Source organism: Gorilla gorilla, chromosome 2 (genome assembly GCF_029281585.2).
Source record: "Gorilla gorilla gorilla isolate KB3781 chromosome 2, NHGRI_mGorGor1-v2.1_pri, whole genome shotgun sequence".
In the NCBI taxonomy this organism is placed as follows: Eukaryota; Metazoa; Chordata; class Mammalia; order Primates; family Hominidae; genus Gorilla; species Gorilla gorilla.
The window spans coordinates 161,090,165-161,108,464 of NC_086017.1; the positions used below are offsets into that span (position 1 = coordinate 161,090,165).

Here is an 18,300-nt window from a genome sequence, read left to right on the forward strand (position 1 = left end):
GAAGAGAGTAGTGGTTCTCCCAGCATGCAGCTTGAGATCTGAGAACAGACAGACTGCCTCCTTAAGTGGGTCCCTGACCCCCGAGTAGCCTAACTGGGAGGCACCCCCCAGTAGGGGCAGACTGACACCCCACACGGCCAGGTACCCCTCTGAGATGAAGCTTCCGGAGGAACGATCTGGCAGCAACATTTGCTGTTCAGCAATATTCGCTGTTCTGCAGCCTCCGCTGCTGATACCCAGGCAGAAAGGGTCTGGAGTGGACCTCCAGCAAACTCCAACAGACCTGCAGCTGAGGGTCCTGACTGTTAGAAGGAAAATTATCAAACAAAAAGGACATCCACACCAAAACCCCATCTGTACTTCACCATCATCAAAGACCAAAGGTAGATAAAACCACAAAGATGGGGAAAAAACAGAGCAGAAAAGCTGAAAACTCTAAAAATCAGAGCACCTCTCCGCCTCCAAAGGAACGCAGCTCCTCACCAGCAACGGAACAAAGCTGGATGGAGAATGACTTTGACAAGTCGAGAGAAGAAGGCTTCAGACGATCAAATTTCTCCGAGCTAAAGGAGGAAGTTCAAACCCATCCCAAAGAATCTAAAAACCTTGAGAAAAGATTAGACGAATGGCTAACTAGAATAACCAGTGTAGCGAAGTCCTTAAATGACCTGATGGAGCTGAAAACCATGGCATGAGAACTACATGACGGATGCACAAGCTTCAGTAGCCAATTCAATCAACCGGAAGAAAGGGTATCGGTGATTGCAGTTCTTTCAAAGAGTTTCTGTTTTGATTCTTTCAAAGAGTTTGAGAAGGATTAGCGTTAGTTCTTATTTAAATATTTGTGGACTTCTCCAGTGAGGACTTCTCCAGTGAATCTATCTGGTCCTGGCCTTTTTTGTTGGGAGGCTTTTAATTACTATTTCAATTCTTTACTAGTTATAGGTATGTTCACATAGATTTCTTATTTCTTCATGATTTAGTACTGGTAGGCTGTATGTTTCTAGGAATTTATCCATTTCTTCTAGATTATCTGGTTTGGTTGTAATTTAATACTAGCCTCATAATTCTTTTTATTTCTATGACATCAGTTGAATGTCTTCTCTTTTATTTCTAATTTTAGCTATTTCAGTCTTCTCTCCATTTTAGTTATTGCAGCTAAAGATCTGCTAATTTTGTTCATCTTCTCAGAATACCAACTGTTGGTTTTGTTGTATTTTTTCTATCTTTTTTCCTATTTGTTTCATTTGTCTCTGCTGTAAGCTAGTTGTGGATTTAGCTTATTTTTCATTATTCAAGTGTCAGGTTAAGTTGTTGATTTGAGGTCTGTCTTCCTTTTTAATAAAACTTTCCTCTTAATACTGTTTTTGTTGCATTCCATCAGTTTTGGTATGCTGTGTTTTCATTTTCATATATCTCCAGATATTTTCTAAATTCCCTTGTGATTTCTTATTTGACCCATTGGTTGTTAAAAACTGCATTAATTCCTATACATTTGTGGATTTGCCTGTTTTTTTGTTTTTTTTTTTTTGCTATTGATTTGTAGTTTCATTGTGCTGAGGTTGGAGAATATATTTGTATGACTTCCATCTTCTTACATTTAAGGCTTTTTTCGTGGTCTAACATGTAGTCTGTCTTGGAGAATATTACATGTGCGTTTGAGAAGAATGTGTATCCCCTGTTGTTGGGTGGAGTGTTCTGTATACATTTGTTAGTTCCAATTGGTCTAAAGAGTTATTCAAGTCATCTGTGTCTTCTGTTTGATCTTCTGTCTGGTTGGTCTATTCTTACTGAAAGTGGAGTATTGAAGTCTCCTGTTAGTATTGTGTTGCTGCTCATTTCTTCTTTCAGTTCTTTTTTTTTTTTTTTTTTAAAGGCGGAGTTTCGCTCTTTTGCCCAAGCTTGAGTGAAGTGGTGCAATCTTGGCTCACTGCAACCTCCTCCCGCTGGGCTTAAGCGATTCTTCTGCCTCAATCTCCTGAATAGCTGGGATTATAGGTGCCTGCCACTACACCCAGGTAATTTTTTGTATTTTTAGTAGAGATGAGGTTTCACTATATTGGCCAGACTGGTCTCCTGACCTCTGGTGATCCAACCGCCTGGGCCTCTCAAAGTGCTGGAATTACAGGCATGAGCCACTGCACCTGGCCATCTTCCTTCAGTTCTGTCAATGTTGCTTCATGTATTTGACTGCTTTGATGTTAGATGTGTATATATTTATTGTTATATCTTTTTGGTGAATTTACCATTATGTCATTATATAATGCCCCCCTTTTTCTCTTTTGATAGTTTTTTTTTTCTTAAAGTCTATTCTGTTTGATATATGTATGGCTGCTCCTGCTCTCCAGTTTCTCATTTGCATAGAATATCTTTTCCACCTTTTCACTTTTAGCCCACGTGTGCTTTTTGTTTGTTTGAGAAGGAGTCTCGCTCTGTCGCCCAGGCAGGAGTGCAGTGGCGCAATCTCGGCTCACTGCAACCTCCACCTCCTGGGTTCAAGCAATTCTCCTGCCTCAGCCTCCCGAGTAGCTGGGATTACAGGCACACGCCACCATGTCCAGCTAATTTTTTGTATTTTTAGTAGAGACGGGGTTTCACCATGCTGGCCAGGCTGGTCTCGAACTCCTAACCTCATGATCTGCCCACCTCGGCCTCCCAAAGTGCTGGCATTACAGGTGTGAGCCACCATGCCTGGTCCCCACATGTTTTTAGATATAAAATGATTTTCTTGTAAGCACTTTATTGTTGGATCTCATATTTTTTAGCCATTCAATCAATGTCTTGGTATGTTTGATCTTTTTATATTTAAAATAATTACTGACAGGAAAGGACTTAGTATTACTTTTGTTCATTGTTTTTTGTCTGTCTTACCGCTTTGTCTTTCCTCTCACTGTGTTTTTTGTTGATATTTTCTAGTGACGTTTTGATTCCCTTATTTCCCTTTGTATATATTCTACAGATATCTTCCTTATGGTTACCCTTGCAATTCCATAAAACATCTTAAAAGTCCTAACAATCTGTTTTAAACTGACCTTTTAAATATTTCAAACTGACAAATTAACTTCAATCACATATAAAAACCATGCTCCCTCTCTGCCTCCCATTTTATGTTATTGATGACTCAAATTGCCTGTTTTTACATTGCTTATCATTTAATATAGATTATTACTTTTTATGCTTTTAGAAAAATTCTGGGCCAGGTGCAGTGACTCATGGCTGTAATCGCAGCACTCTGGGAGGCCAAGGTGGGCGGATCACTTGAGTTCAGGAGTTTGAGACCAGCCTGGACAAAATGGTGAAACCTCATCTCTACAAAAAAAACACAAAAATTAGCCAGGCATGGTGGCAAGTGCCTGTGGTCCCAGCTACTTGGGGGACTGAGGCAAGAGGATGGCTTGAGCCTGGGAGGCGAAGGTTGCCGAGAGTCGAGATCATGCCACTGCACTCCAGCCTGGGTGACAGAGCCAGACCCTGTCTAGAAAAAAAAAAAATTATATACCAGATTTATAAGTGATTTACTCACCTACATTACAATAATACAGGATTCTATATTTGTCTATATATTTAACTTTACCTGGGACTTATGTTTTTATTAATACATGGTTTTATGTTCCTGTTTATCAGCTTTTCACTTACTTGTAGGTGCTCTTTTAGAATTTCCTATAGAATAAGTCTAGTGGTGATAAACTCCCTCAATTTTTATCTGAGAAAGTCTTAATTTCTGTTTTTGTTTGTTTTGAAAGGGCACTTTTGCTAAACATAGCATTCTTGATTGGCACCGCTTTTCTTTCGAATACATCATCCCACTTCCTAGCCTGCAGGGTTTCTGCTAAGTCTGCTGAGAATCTAATATGAGCTCCTTTGTATGTACTGGGTTGCTTTTTTTTGTTGCTTTCAAGATTTCTGTCACTAGACAGTTTAATTATAATATGATGATATGTCTCAGTGTAGATCCCTTAGATCCCTTTAGATTTATTCTGGTTGGAATTATCTGAGATTCTTGAATTTGTATATCCATTTCTCTCAGATCTGGGAAGTTTCCAACCATTATTTCTTCACATAGGTCCTCTACCCCTTTCTTTCTTCTCCTTCTGAGGTTCCCATAATGCATGTTTTCTTCTATTTGATGCTATCCCAGAAGTCCCTCAGATTCTCTTCATTTTCCTTCCTTCTTTTTTTCTTCTCTTCTTCTCTTTTTCTTTCTTCTTTCTTTTTTGGGGATTTATCCTGCTTGGTGTTCTCTTAACTTCCTGGATCTGTGGTGGGGTGTCTGAAACTAATTTCAAGAAATCCCTAGTCATTATAACTTTATTTATTGCTTCTATTCTTTTCTCTTAATTTTCTTGATGTTTCCATTATGCATATGCTACATTTTCTATAGTTGTTCCATGTTCTTGGATATTATTCCATTTTTTTCCGTCTTTTTTCTCTTTGCTTTTCAGTTTTGTAAGTTTCTAGTGACATGTCCTTAAGCTCAAAGATACTTTGCTCAAGATGTGTCCAGTATACTAAGCTCATCAAATGCATTCTTCATTTTTGTGTTTTTGATCTCTAGCACTTCTTTTTAATTCTTTCTCAGAATTTCCATCTCTTTGCCTACATTAACCAACCATTGTTGCATGTTGCCTAATTTTTCCACTAGCACCCTCAGAATATTAACGGTGGTTGTTTTAAATTCCTGATCCGATAATTCCAACATTCCTGCCATATCTGAGTCTGTTTGTGATGCCTGCTCTGTCTCTTCAAGCTGTGTTTTTGCCTGTTAGTATGCTTTGTAATTTTTTGTTGAAAGCTGGACATGATATACTGGGTGAAAAGAATTGCAGTAAATAGGCCATTAGTCATGTAGTAGTGAGGTACAGGGAAGGGGAAGCATTCTATAGTTTTATAATTATATCTGAACCTTTTTTTAAAATTAGGACAGAGCGAAGCTCTCACTCTAGTACCTAAGCTGGAATGCAGTGGCATAATCTTGACTCACTGCAGCCTCTACCTCCTGAGTTCAAGCCATCCTCCTGCCTCAGCCTCCCAAATAGCTGGGACTACTGGCACACACCACCATGCCCAGCTAATTTTTTTTTTTTTGGTAGAAATGGGGTCTTTCTATGTTGCCCAGGCCGGTCTTCAACATCTGGAATCAAGCACTCCTCCCACCCCAGCCTCCCAAAGTGCTGGGATTACAGATGTGAGCCACCACACTTGGCCTGTCTCAGTCTTTAAGTGAGCCTGTGGCCCAAGGGTCTGAACTTCACAAGTGCCTGTCACTTCTTTTCCCAGAATTAGGTGGGACCAGATGGCTGGAGGGAGCTGGAGTTGGGTATCTTCTGTTCCATGTAGATTAGAGCTGATTGGAATTGGGTATTTTTGCCCTTTCCCCAGGTCAGTTAGATTCTAAAACCACAGTAGATTATGATCTGGTAAAATAGTTTTTCTTGGGGGAAGGCCTTGTTCAGAACATAATGCTTCTCCCAACCACCCCCAATACCTGAGGGGATTTTTCCTGGTAGAGCTTCAGGAGGTAAAACTCAAAAAAGCACTGGGTCCCCTGGAAGTTTTTTAACTCTCAGACTTGTCCACACTGAGTCTCTGGCAATTTATCACAGTTCAGGCTTTGCTACCAGTACTGGTTCTTACGGTGGTTTTCTACTCAGGGTTTCTGCTAAGTTGTGACTCTTTGTATTTGCTGTCTGTCAGAAAAGGGAATGTTTCTCAGCTCTTCTAAAGGAATAGTTTTCAGAAGGCCCACAAAGCAGTGAAATAAGTGAGGATGCAAGTTGGGTGAGGAATTACTACCATGGCTATGGTTCCTAAGAAATCAGTGCATTCATGAGTTATTTGAAAAGGAACTGTTTTATTACCTCATGTCCAGAGATAAAGATCCTAAGGTCTGTACTGTAATAGCTTTGACTGAAGGAAACTCAGAGAGTTGGTGCTATAGGTTGATTTGTATCATGGCACTCTTTTATCATTTGCCTGTAGCTGTACTTGCTTAGGAGAACCATGCTTCAGTCCACCCCTGCCTCTTTCTACTTTAGTCGGTGTTGTTTGTACCAAATCGGTTATTTAGAATTAAGTTGGATTGGGATGGGCATTGCACCAAATCAAAATTTGATAATTTCGCATTTTAGGTCTTATAAGCATGTAACACATACTATTATGTAGTATGAAAGCAAACTGTGTACTTTGCATATATGAATTCAGTTAGTTTTCAGAGCAGCCTAATTAGGAAAAACTGTCATGTCTACTTTATGGATAAGGAATATGAGACTTAGATCAAGTAAATTACCTGAGGATACACGAGCAGCTAAAGGGAAGTGGCAGGGCTGCAATTCAACCTCCTGACTCCAAACACTAGTAAATACTACCCTACTCTTTTCAGTCACTACCATTTCATGGCTTTCATTCTTCCCATTCTCCTTCTCTTGTCATTCCCTCCACCCTACTCCTACTTTTCCTTCTCCTTTTCAACTCACTATGTCAAAGAGAAAAGGAAAGACCATTTTTGAGACAAACTAATTTGCTGAAAGTTCAAGTCTACTAGCAGTATATAATACTCATTTCATCATATTCTACATTAACAAGGTAAAATATCCATTTATATTTCTGCTTTAAAACCTGGCTTGCCCTTTGTTCACATTTCTGTTAGGATCATACTATTTTATTATTGATTTGTATGCACTATTTAGAAGGAAATTTTATGTATGACTTCCTATAGTCACCTTTGCCACTCTGAGAGCCGCAACAAATATTAGACTAATCTAATCAACAAGCAGAAGTCATCTAGAAGCAATTGGGCTTTATGCAAAAATAATGTAGGCCCACTGCCCCAAGTGTAACTGCAACGGACAGGTTTTTTATTTAATTTCCTTTATATGTAGGAAAAGAAAAATTTTAGATTAGGACGTACATAAATTTGAGTTTGTTGAAGTTGGCTCTGGAAGGGTGTTATACACCCTCATTTCCTAGTGGCCTGAAAAAGAATAATAAAAGAAGAATAATGAACCTTCTGTACTTAGTAAAAGGAAATGCTTTTTTTTTTTTTTTTTTTTTTTTGAGATGAGTTTCGCTCTTGTCGCCCAGGCTGGCGTGCAATGGTGTGATCTTGGCTCATCACAACCTCTGCCTCCCGGGTTCAAGCGATTCTCCTGCCTCAGCCTCCTGAGTAGCTGGGATTACAGGCATGCATTAACAACACCCAGCTAATTTTGTATTTTTAGTAGAGACAGAGTTTCTCCATGTCAGTCAGGCTATTCTTGAACTCCCGACCTCAGGTGATCTGCCTGCCTCGACCTCCCAAAGTGCTGGGATTACAGGCATGAGCCACCATGCCTGGCCTAGGAAATGCTTTTTAAGTACTTGAGGTCTGGCACAATATTTACCATTCCAAAACTCCCATTACCTTTGGTTTTTCTCCTCAGGATGATAAATCTTTATTCAGAAAGGCTTTGGGTACAGTTGTAGTTTATCTGCATAGATAATATCAACCAAGTGAGAACCAATAAAGAGTAATATATAGAATGACTATTTAAAATACTATAGGGAAAAGTTGGATTTTTTTTTTTTTAAGCTAGATTACCCAAAGTTAAATTTGGCCAAAGCGGATATCAATTCCTAGACTTGGGTTTTAACTTAAATGGATTTATTTATGGCCTCTAAGACAATCATTTTATTCTCACTGCATTCATGAAATAATTCACTAACACATTTCTCCCAAAGAGTTGCTAATGCAATGCTCTTTCCCTCAGTGGAGTCATCTGATTGCTTTAGCGTAGGCACTATCATCTCACCATCAGAATATATAAGAAATGTTTGACCTTTAATTAAAGTTGCAGAATATTATCTGCTATTGTGTAGCATTGTAGAAATGTTTATAAAAATATGAAACCATGGGAGATGGGAATAAAAAATGGTCTTCATCCCTTCTTTGTGTTAAATATCTGAAGAAAAAAGTGTTCTGGCTTATGAATTGGAAACATTTTCATCCCTAGTAAATACGTAGCTGCTTAACTATATTTCTTAACACTATGAATCGAAGGGGAATATTTAAATGTGATCAAAAATTCTACATACATAACCTAGGAGGCAATATAATACAACATAACAGCTAAGACTGTGCAAAGGCTTTAGAGCCCAACAGACCTGGGCTGCAATTCTGGATCCCCCATTTATTGGCTGTGTGACCTTGTGCAAGTTTCTTAACCTTGCCAAGCACCCATTCATGTGTAAATGTACCTAATAGTACTTACTTCACAAGGTGTGTGGTAGGAGGGATTTAAATCAGTTTATGAAAAATGCCTACAATAGTGCTTGGCACATAGAACTCAACAAGTGGTAGCAATTATTATTATAAAAGCAAAACAACCTCTTAAATAAAAATCATAAAATATTAGTGTCATCAAAATTCAGTCATTAAACATATTTTATGATTAAAAAGAAGACTGCCAAAATCATGAAGCAGTTGGAAAATAAAAACATTACACTTGAAATTTCAGTAACAGTAAGTTTGAGCTAGTTGTATTTTTGTTTTAGAATTTTTTGGTTATCATGAGATTTGACATCTTAAGTAAAAGGTCTGTTTGTTATACCATATTCTGGTGTGTTCTAGTGGTTTTGACAAGGTATATACACACAGATGTTAGAAAAAAAAAACCCTTTGGTTGTTGCAATTTTCTCCTTATTGCATATAATTGAAAACATAGAGGAAAGTGTAGAACACATCTGTGGGTACTTTTCATACCAGTGATAGTACCATGGAAGCCATGGAAGTCTTTAAGAGAACTCCTATAGGCTTAGAATGTAGTGAAAATGTTAGGGGACTCTATAACATTTGTATTACCACCCTTACCCTTACTCCTTACCCACCCACCTGCAAAAAAACAAAAAAGAAAAAAAGAAACTATCATAGTAATCAGCTGCTTCATTGTGCTAAAACGTATTTCTGTTTTGGAAATATTTGCCAATGAACCAAAAAGAATTTGGCATTTGGAAATATCTTCCATTGGCATAGCTTGTAATACAATTCACAGAAACTTTTAAAAACAACTTGAATATAGTATCTGTAAACTTTCCTATTTACCACACTTTGGGGACAGGATCTTAAATCTTCCTATCTTATTCATCTTCACTTTTGAAGTTCTTTCAGAAATGTTCATGCTGATTAATAGTTAAATGATTTAAGTATTAACTTACCCATTTCTAGCACATATAATATAGTAGTAGCCTTTTAGTTGTTTTCTTGCTTCTGAAGCAGCCAGCATCCTTACACATTTTTTCATTACTCGTTATTGTCCTCAAAAATTGCTCTTCAAGCAAAATGTGGTTTCCTGTATTTCCTGTGTCATTCAATTAATGTATTTCTCCAAGTCTAACCATAAGAACTAGATACCACACACTGTTTCCTAACAGATGGAAAATCCTTATGTTTTCACTTAACATCCCTCTATTAAGCAGCTCTCTCTGGGAGCTGTCTCCCTTGCCCCATTAGTATGTTAAAGCAGCCAGATCCCTGAAATATAAATGATAAAAGTGGATTTCAGGCCGGGCGCGGTGGCTCACGTCTGTAATCCCAGCACTTTGGGAGGCCGAGGTGGGCGGATCATGAGGTCAGGAGATCGAGACCACGGTGAAACCCCATCTCTACTAAAAATACAAAAAATTAGCCGGGCGCAGTGGCGGGCGCCTGTAGTCCCAGCTACTCGGGAGGCTGAGGCAGGAGAATGGCGTGAACCCGGGAGGCGGAGCTTGCAGTGAGCCGAGATTGCACCACTGCACTCCAGCCTGGGCGACAGAGCGAGACTCCGTCTCAAAAAAAAAAAAAAAAAAAAAAAAAAAGTGGATTTCATATCTGACATTTTAAGTTACCAGGCATTTTTCCTTTATGGCTTAATCATTGAGATTTTTGAAGATTATATGTACAGGAGGGGAAAGATTTTTATTTCAGAGACTGGAAAAAAGCAACATAGCATTTTAGTAGATTGCATAAAAATGGAGCAATTGTTAATTTTTATAATTTTTTTAAATTTTATAATTTTTTACTTATAAAATTTTACTCTAGCTATTAAAGACTTCTTTTTTTATAACTACATTTTAACAGCTTTTAATCTAACCTTAATAATAAATATTAGTTCCTTTGCCCAGGGTTTGGAAATAATCAGAAAGAGTTCTCAGGCAAATCTGGCTTTTTAAAATATTTTATCCTGTTGTATTTTGTTGAGATTTCTTGGGAACTGGTACAGGGAAAAGAAGAATAAAAAATAAGATTCATTTATTTCTTATTTGCTAGAAAAAAAGCTGCTATTCATACCAAACACACTTTTGGACTACAGGGCAATTAAAAAGAATTCAATACTAAGAAAAAAAAGCTGCTATTGTTTTCTTCACTGGCAGAAGCAGCGAGTAAGTGGCAACTCATGACTCTAATGATGCATCATCCCTAGGCAGATTATTTATAATGCATATGTAAAGTCAGTATCACTAGTGAAATCTATATGTATTTAACCCTGAATCTTCAATCTCTTTTATCTTTTACTTTGAGGAAACCTATTCTTGGTTTACTTGATACCCGAACTAGTTTGGTATAGAATTGAACAATTAACTTCTACATCAGTTTGTCTGCACTGTGACTATTTTAACTAGCTCAGTTTCAAGCCTTGTTTAAAAATGGTAATTCCTCTTTCTAAATTTAATTTTATGTCCAAATGTTTTTGTTACAGCCTGGCCAAATTCAGGTCCCCATCTAACTTACTATCATATTTATTCAAAGACTGAAAGAAGGCCACAAGGATGAAGCATGAAGGGTGGATTGGTATGAGATGAGACAGGATGTGGGGGTAGAGGGATCAAATCATATATAGCTATATGAAGGCCATAATAAGGAGGTCAAATTTTATTCTCAGGGAAGCCATTTAAATTAGAATGTCATGATGTGATATTTCATTTTTAAAAGATCACTCTAGGTTCTAAAAACTACATGGGGCAGGAATAGATGGGAGACCAGAGAGGAGGCTCTTAGCATAATCTAGAAGATTAGACCAGAGTAATCAAGGTGATGAAAAGAAGGGGAAAGATTCAGGATATGTTTTGCAGATAAAAGGTTCCAGGATCTGGTGACAGATTGTATGAAGGCTCTAAGCAAGAGAAACATCAAAGATAGGCCTAGGCCTGATATTTAGTTCATGCCACTGCCTTGGCTACCTAGGTCTTTGTGTGAGTCTTGTTATGAAGGGCCAATGCTTTTCTGTATCTGATGAGCCAAAGTTTTGGGCTTGAAATGGGGAAAAATCATGGATGAACAAGTTTAAAGAGGAGACAATCTAAGTTCTGTCCAGCTACATGTTTTAACATTCCCAGATTGATGAGATTTACTTTAAAAGTACCTTCATGAAATTTTTCTGAAACTTTATTCTACAGCAGTGCGAAAAACATTCCAGACAAAAGTGTGTCTTATTGTTTCATATAACAGACATGAATCTGATTTCTTCCACAACTTCTGACATCTTATCCACTAGTGAATTAGCAAAGTTTTGTTAGCCTGCAGGGGTTTCTATGAGGGTTTCTCACCCTCAGCACTGCTGACATTTAGATGGGGTACTTTGGTTTAGGGGGCTGTTCAGTACATTATAGGATGTTTAGCACCATCTCTGGTTCACAAGATGCCAGGCGCAACTCTCAGTTATGAAAACCAAAAATGTTTCCAGATATCACCAAATGTCCTTTGGGAGCAAAATCATCCCCAGTTTAGAACCCAACTCATGGTGCTAATAGTAACAAAACTAACACTTATAAAGCACTTGTTATAGTCCTTTTATCTTATACTACCAGAGCCAGTAGGTAATGTTTAAAATCTTATAAATCATAAAAATAGATAAATGCCTTTAATTTCTATTTTAAATGTAATTATAAATCCACTCAACAATTGATGTTGGACCACAGCCTTTTAAGTATGAATCCACTGGCTGGATTTCCAAATTGCCATGGTACATGAAGCATTTTCTACCATTTTTAGTTTCAAGTATTTTAGTGGGGGAAAAAGTGGATTCTGCTTTCATCCTTGCTTTCTACATTTGTCCAGTCTTTTAGTTTTTTTACCCATACCCAATTTAACCACTTTTTGACTGGGGATGGGTTGAGGGGAGCAACTAGCTTTTTTTTTTTAAGTATTTCTAATGCATTCAACCTAGCTTTCAAATAAAACCAGAAGTCTTTTACACTCACAGTTTATGGACTGCTGAATATTTAACTAAATTACATAATTACCCTAAGTAAAACAAACAGGTTCAATGACCACTGCCACTAGCCTTTTGTAAGCATGCAGCTGATCATCTGTTGGGACAAAAGCATAAGGTTGGTTAGAGAATAGCCTCCTAGCCAGTCTTCTACCATGTGATAAGTAAGTATGCCTATTGGCTAGTTTTACTAGGTAAAAATTGGTTAAGAGGTATTGTATGTGCGAAACACCATGTAAATTACTCTACTTGCATTATCTCTTTTAATCTTCACAACAACCCTAATACATAATTATGTTAATGTTTGTGTTTTGCCTTTGAGAAAACAAACATAAAGATAAGTGTTTTACATAAAGTTACATAGCTACTAAAAGGACCAGGATGGGAACCTCAGGCATTCTAATATGTGCTTTACCATTTCATCACAAGTCCAAGGCCATAAAGGTTAATTTTCTACAGAGCACTAAGCTCCAATTTGGTCCATGATCACAAACTGTACCTTGGAATCTTGACCTGTCATCTTCAAACTAAGTGCTATGGCAATAAAATATGGGATATTAATATAAATCTACTACTTGGAACAATTCAAAGGATTGATAAGAAAGCTCAGTGACTCCAAATCATCAAGTCTATACATTTAAAGATAACCCAAATATACCTGTATTAGTTTCCTATTTAATTTGATAACAGATCACCAAAAGCTTAATGCCCTAAAACAACAAAAATATATTATCTGTAGGTTAGAAGTTTGACACAGGTCTCACAGGGCCAAAACCAAGGTGTCAGCAGGACTGTGTTCCTTTCTGGAGGTTCCAGGGAAGAATCCATTTCCTTACCTTTTCTGGCTTTTGGAGGGCACTCAATTCCTTGACTTGTGACCCTTCTTCCCCCTATTTTCAAAGCCAGTAGTTCCATCTCCCTGACCATTCATCTGTAGCCACATCGCCCCCTGACTGAATTTTCCTGCTTCCTTCTTCCACTTTTCAAAACCCTTGTGATCACATTGAGCTCACATGGATAATACAGGCTGATCTCCCTACCTCAATAAAATGAGCCTTAGAGCCTTGGCACAGCTTTGAGCCACAGTCAGTTCCTGTTCAGCTACATTAACTGTTTTGTTTTTAGTAGGCATTTTCAAAAGGTGATGTGACTCAAAGGTTGATTTGTATGAGAAATCAGTCATGATTGAATTGCATAACTATCTGTCCTCAAAGTCCATGTAAATAGATCTATGTAATTATAATTAAAAACAATAATTACAGATATATCAGAGGTCCTTTAGTCTTCTAATAGTTGAGTCTAGTAAGTCTCACCAAATTCCACACACAAGATTCTAACACATGTACACATGCATTTGTTACAGAATGTAATTTAGATACTATAGTAACCAAATTCAAGGTAATGGACAAAAATTAGTAATTTTCATTAAAGCTTTCTATTTCGGGCTTCTCCTGAATGTGCGTTTTAAATGACTAGGACATTAAAGGGATTGTTTCAGAAGAACTCTCAGCACCTTTTTTATGTGTCATGTTCATCCAGACTATCCATCCAGATAATGGCTTTATTTCTGATATGTCTTCCAAGGTTGTTACCCCGTGTGGGATAGGCAATGAATTTAACTGTCTTTTGTCCCTAAAAGTTTTATAAGTTTTTATCTAACATATTCATGTAGTGGAAAAAAACTCACAAAAGTGCTTTCAAGCACTCACAGTGGTGTCTAAGCCACTATTAACTGAAAAAGCTGCTGTATTTAAAAAAACTGCTAGTTCCTGTGAACCAAGATCATGCCACTGCACTCCAGCCTGGGCCAAAAGTGTGAGACTCCGTCTCCAAAAACAAACAAACAAACAAATAAAAACTGCTAGTTCCTTTAAAAACTTAAAAAAACTACACTGGAACTCCAAAAAGAGCTATGAATTAATAAATTTCTATGATTATAAAACTGATAAATTCCACAGTAAGACAATTAAAGTGGCAATATTAATAGTATACCCTTTATTGAATACCTATGTGTCTGGCCCTTTGCTCATTTCATCCTTATAACCTGCAAGGTAAGTTAATCTTTTTACTGATAAAGAACTGGATGGCAAAGGCTAAGCAACTTGCCAAGCACCACAGAATTTGGTAAATGCTGGAGATTTGAAGTCCAGTGTGACTCATTTCGATTCTGTTTTTATTTGCTAATATAGTTAAACATTTGAGTACATTCTCATGTTTCCATTTTTATTTAAAAAATGACTCAGAGTTTGAACATTTTAGTAGTGAAATTTTGTTCTCTGGCATTAAATATTTCAAAACTAGCATTTGGTTAGGTAGAACACTGATGTAATTATGAATCTTACTAAAATATTTTGCAAAGATAATCAAGGTAAACAAATTTGTCATCAATTTTTAACTAGTTTAGGTAAAATGTTAATTACTTAAATTGAAACTTCAGGTCCTAGGACTTAGATAAGCAGATCCTTGAGTCCGATGCAAAAGGCATCATTCAAAGATAAATACATCAAAAGGCAGTAACTGAGGACTAACTTGAAAAGTTTGAAAGGTGAAAAAATAGTTCTCTACATATTTTCTGTTTTCAGGAGATGAGTATGATGTATGTGCCATTTGTTTGGATGAGTATGAAGATGGAGACAAACTCAGAATCCTTCCCTGTTCCCATGGTATGAGTAATTACATACTGCTTTGAATTTACATATAGTAATTTATATTTAGGTTCCATATTCCAGGGGAAGAGATGGAAAATAGTTATTAGCACACCATAAGCCAGGCCCTGTACTAATTAGTGGTCTCATTCAAGGATGGAGGTGTATTTATAAAAATTTATAAACTTTCAGGCCGGGCATGGTGGCTCACGCCTGTAATCCCAGCACTTTGGGAGGCCGAGGCAGGCAGATCATGAGGTCAGGAGATCAAGACCATCCTGGCTTACACAGTGAAACCCCGTCTCTACTAAAAATACAAAAAATTAGCTGGGTGTGGTGGTGGGCGCCTGTAGTCCCCAGCTACTAGGGAGGCTGAGGCAGGAGAATGGCGTGAACCCGGGAGGCAGAGGTTACAGTGAGCTGAGATCGTGCCACTGCACTCCAGCCTGGGTGACAGAGCAAGACTCCATCTCAAAAAAAAAAATAAATAAAAATAAAAAATAAACTTTCTTCCCGTCCCTACATGATACATACAGAACACTGAATAAATATGGCAAGAGATTAAATATAAAAGTATCAACCGCAGCATACTAACTAAAGATGTATATTTTGCTTCAACAGCTTATCACTGCAAGTGTGTAGACCCTTGGCTAACTAAAACCAAAAAAACCTGTCCAGTGTGCAAGCAAAAAGTTGTTCCTTCTCAAGGCGATTCAGACTCTGACACAGATAGTAGTCAAGAAGAAAATGAAGTGACAGAACATACCCCTTTACTGAGACCTTTAGCTTCTGTCAGTGCCCAGTCATTTGGGGCTTTATCGGAATCCCGCTCACATCAGAACATGACAGAATCTTCAGACTATGAGGAAGACGACAATGAAGATACTGACAGTAGTGATGCAGAAAATGAAATTAATGAACATGATGTCGTGGTCCAGTTGCAGCCTAATGGTGAACGGGATTACAACATAGCGAATACTGTTTGACTTTCAGAAGATGATTGGTTTATTTCCCTTTAAAATGTTTAGGTATATACTGTAATTTGATTTTTTGCTCCCTTCAAAGATTTCTGTAGAAATAACTTATTTTTTAGTATTCTACAGTTTAATCAAATTACTGAAACAGGACTTTTGATCTGGTGTTTATCTGCAAGAATATACTTCATTCACTAATAATAGACTGGTGCTGTAACTCAAGCATCAATTCAGCTTTTCTTTTGGAATGAAAGTATAGCCAAAACATAAAAAAAAAAAAAAAAAATCCTCAGTATAGCTTGCAATTAAGACCTAGATCACAGTATTTAAGTGTTTTGCGTTTTATACATGAGGTCAGTGCTACAGCCACCTAGCATGAACTAACCCAGCTTCCACCTCCATAAAGTTACCTAGAGTTGTTGAGTTGGAATATGTTCTGGCATTTACCTGACCTGCCAATCATTAGGGAGAGGCAACAAGGTAATTCAGCCTTTCCTCCTATCAGCACAAAGAAACTCAAAGCTGTTTTTTCCCTTTCTGTTCCAAAGCAGTCTATCCTGACAGGAGCAGTCTATACTAGTGCAGATTTCAACACTTTTTTTTAACGTTTTAATTACTATAGTGTTATGTAGAGATTTGATTGAGCAGCTAATGTTTCTGAACTTTACTTACTAATTTTCAGTGTCCTTAAGGGTTCTGTAGTGTTATCAAAGCAAAACGAAAATGCTGCATAAAAATACCAAACTTCAGCAACTATTAATACTCAGATCATATACCTCTTAATAAACAGCATCTTATGCTAATTAGCCCTGCTAAACTATGTACAGAGGAAACTGTTCAAGTATTGGATTTGAAAGTAAGTGACTTATGTTTAACAGAACTAATGATGTATTGAAACACTGTATTATGAAAAGCTAAATTATACATCATTGTAACTATGTAGAAAGTGTAGACTAATGTATAATCAAAATGCTAAGGATTTTTATATGGCCTTGTGTGAGGGAAGTTTGAATGTTAATAAACATGTTTTCCACTTTAAGATCCAGTAAATGTCTGTTCTACTGTAGTATTACTTACCATATTAGCCTTATTTATATATATCCTATAAAGGGATAATGATTGAGGTCAGAGAAATCACATCACCTTAGGACTTTATACAAGGTAACTGACCATTCACATGCAGTTAGGTAATATCCCAAAAAGTTTAGACTGCTGCCAAAATTATTCCAAAAATAAACAATGTACATTTTGGTACCCTGTTGTAAATTATGGTATATCGAGGGAAAATTTCACTTTCCAAATTGCCTTTTAAAAAATAATGTTCATAATCAGGAAAAAAATAGGTATTTCTACTTTGGAAAATAAACGGTTGAATTCAACATCAGCTATCTGATACCTCATCCCTCTTCCCCTTTTTTATAAAAAATTAAAGAACCACAGGCCTGAGAAACAGGACATCAAAGGTTACCACGGTAGTTAAGCAGAGTTTGGAATTTGACATAATTGTATGGCCCTAACCTTTTTAAACCTGCTTGGTCATTTGCATAATTTTCATTTAACCTAAGTGAGGGTGTGAGGACAAAACACTGAGCTCAGTATCTGGCACATAAATGCGCAATAATAGCCTTCAAAATAATTATTAAATAAAAACAAACCTAAAACAATATTTTAAAATAGGAAAAGGGAAAAAAGTAAAAAGTCACGGTAATGGTTAAGTATGTATTAGACGTTATATTCCCTCAGTCTTTAATCCAAAGTTTAGAACAAGGACCTGGTGGTCCCTTTATGTTAGGAGTTTTATGGAAAAAAAAATTTTTTTTTGAAATTCCAAATAATTACTTTAACTGTAAAAAAAATCTACGAAGTGTCTTATTTAGCAGCACTGGCTAGGGCTGTTACTAGGTTCTGTTAATGTTCACTTGAAATGTTCTGTAATTTCATGGTATAGCTTTTCAAACAGGACAGTAGGTGCAATTAAAATCCAATTTCTATTTAAAAAACATTTAAAATTTTCTTGATTACAAAAGTAATATTAAAACACTAGAAATCAAAATATAGTCACCTGGAAACTTTCACTCCAGAGATAAATTTATCTTAATATATTGCCTTAACAAATACATATGTAAAATACATGTATATTAATACTGTATGTATGTGCACTGTCATGTGACATGTTTATATCCTTATATTATTAACATTCATTGGTAAGCATTCTTATGTCATTCTTCAATGACTATTTTGTCCTATGGACTTAAAATCATTTATTCAAACCATACCCCTTAAAAAGCTGAACTTTGTAGATATTTTCCAAGTTTGTATGTCATAAGTAATGCAGCATGATGGACATTCTGGTATACAAATTTGTGTAGTTTCATTTCCATATGCTAAATTCCTAGAACTAAGTACAAAGCAAAGTACGCATGTATATATTTCCCTAAGTATTTTTCTAATGAAATT

At 36.8% G+C, this 18,300-nt stretch overlaps 1 protein-coding gene across 5 annotated transcripts in view; it reads left to right on the plus strand.

Annotated features, from left to right (window-relative positions):
- RNF13 (ring finger protein 13) overlaps positions 1-16,882 on the plus strand; it is a 214,982-nt gene extending 198,100 nt beyond the window's left edge. For all 5 annotated transcript variants that reach the window (XM_055382967.2, XM_019023616.4, XM_004037836.5 and 2 more), the window contains 2 exons: positions 14,807-14,887; positions 15,491-16,882. In XM_055382967.2, the coding sequence (XP_055238942.1) occupies positions 14,807-14,887; positions 15,491-15,855 (446 nt within the window). In that variant the 3' untranslated portion in view covers positions 15,856-16,882. The remainder of the gene's footprint in view (positions 1-14,806; positions 14,888-15,490) is intronic.
- Positions 16,883-18,300: the final 1,418 nt, after the last annotated feature.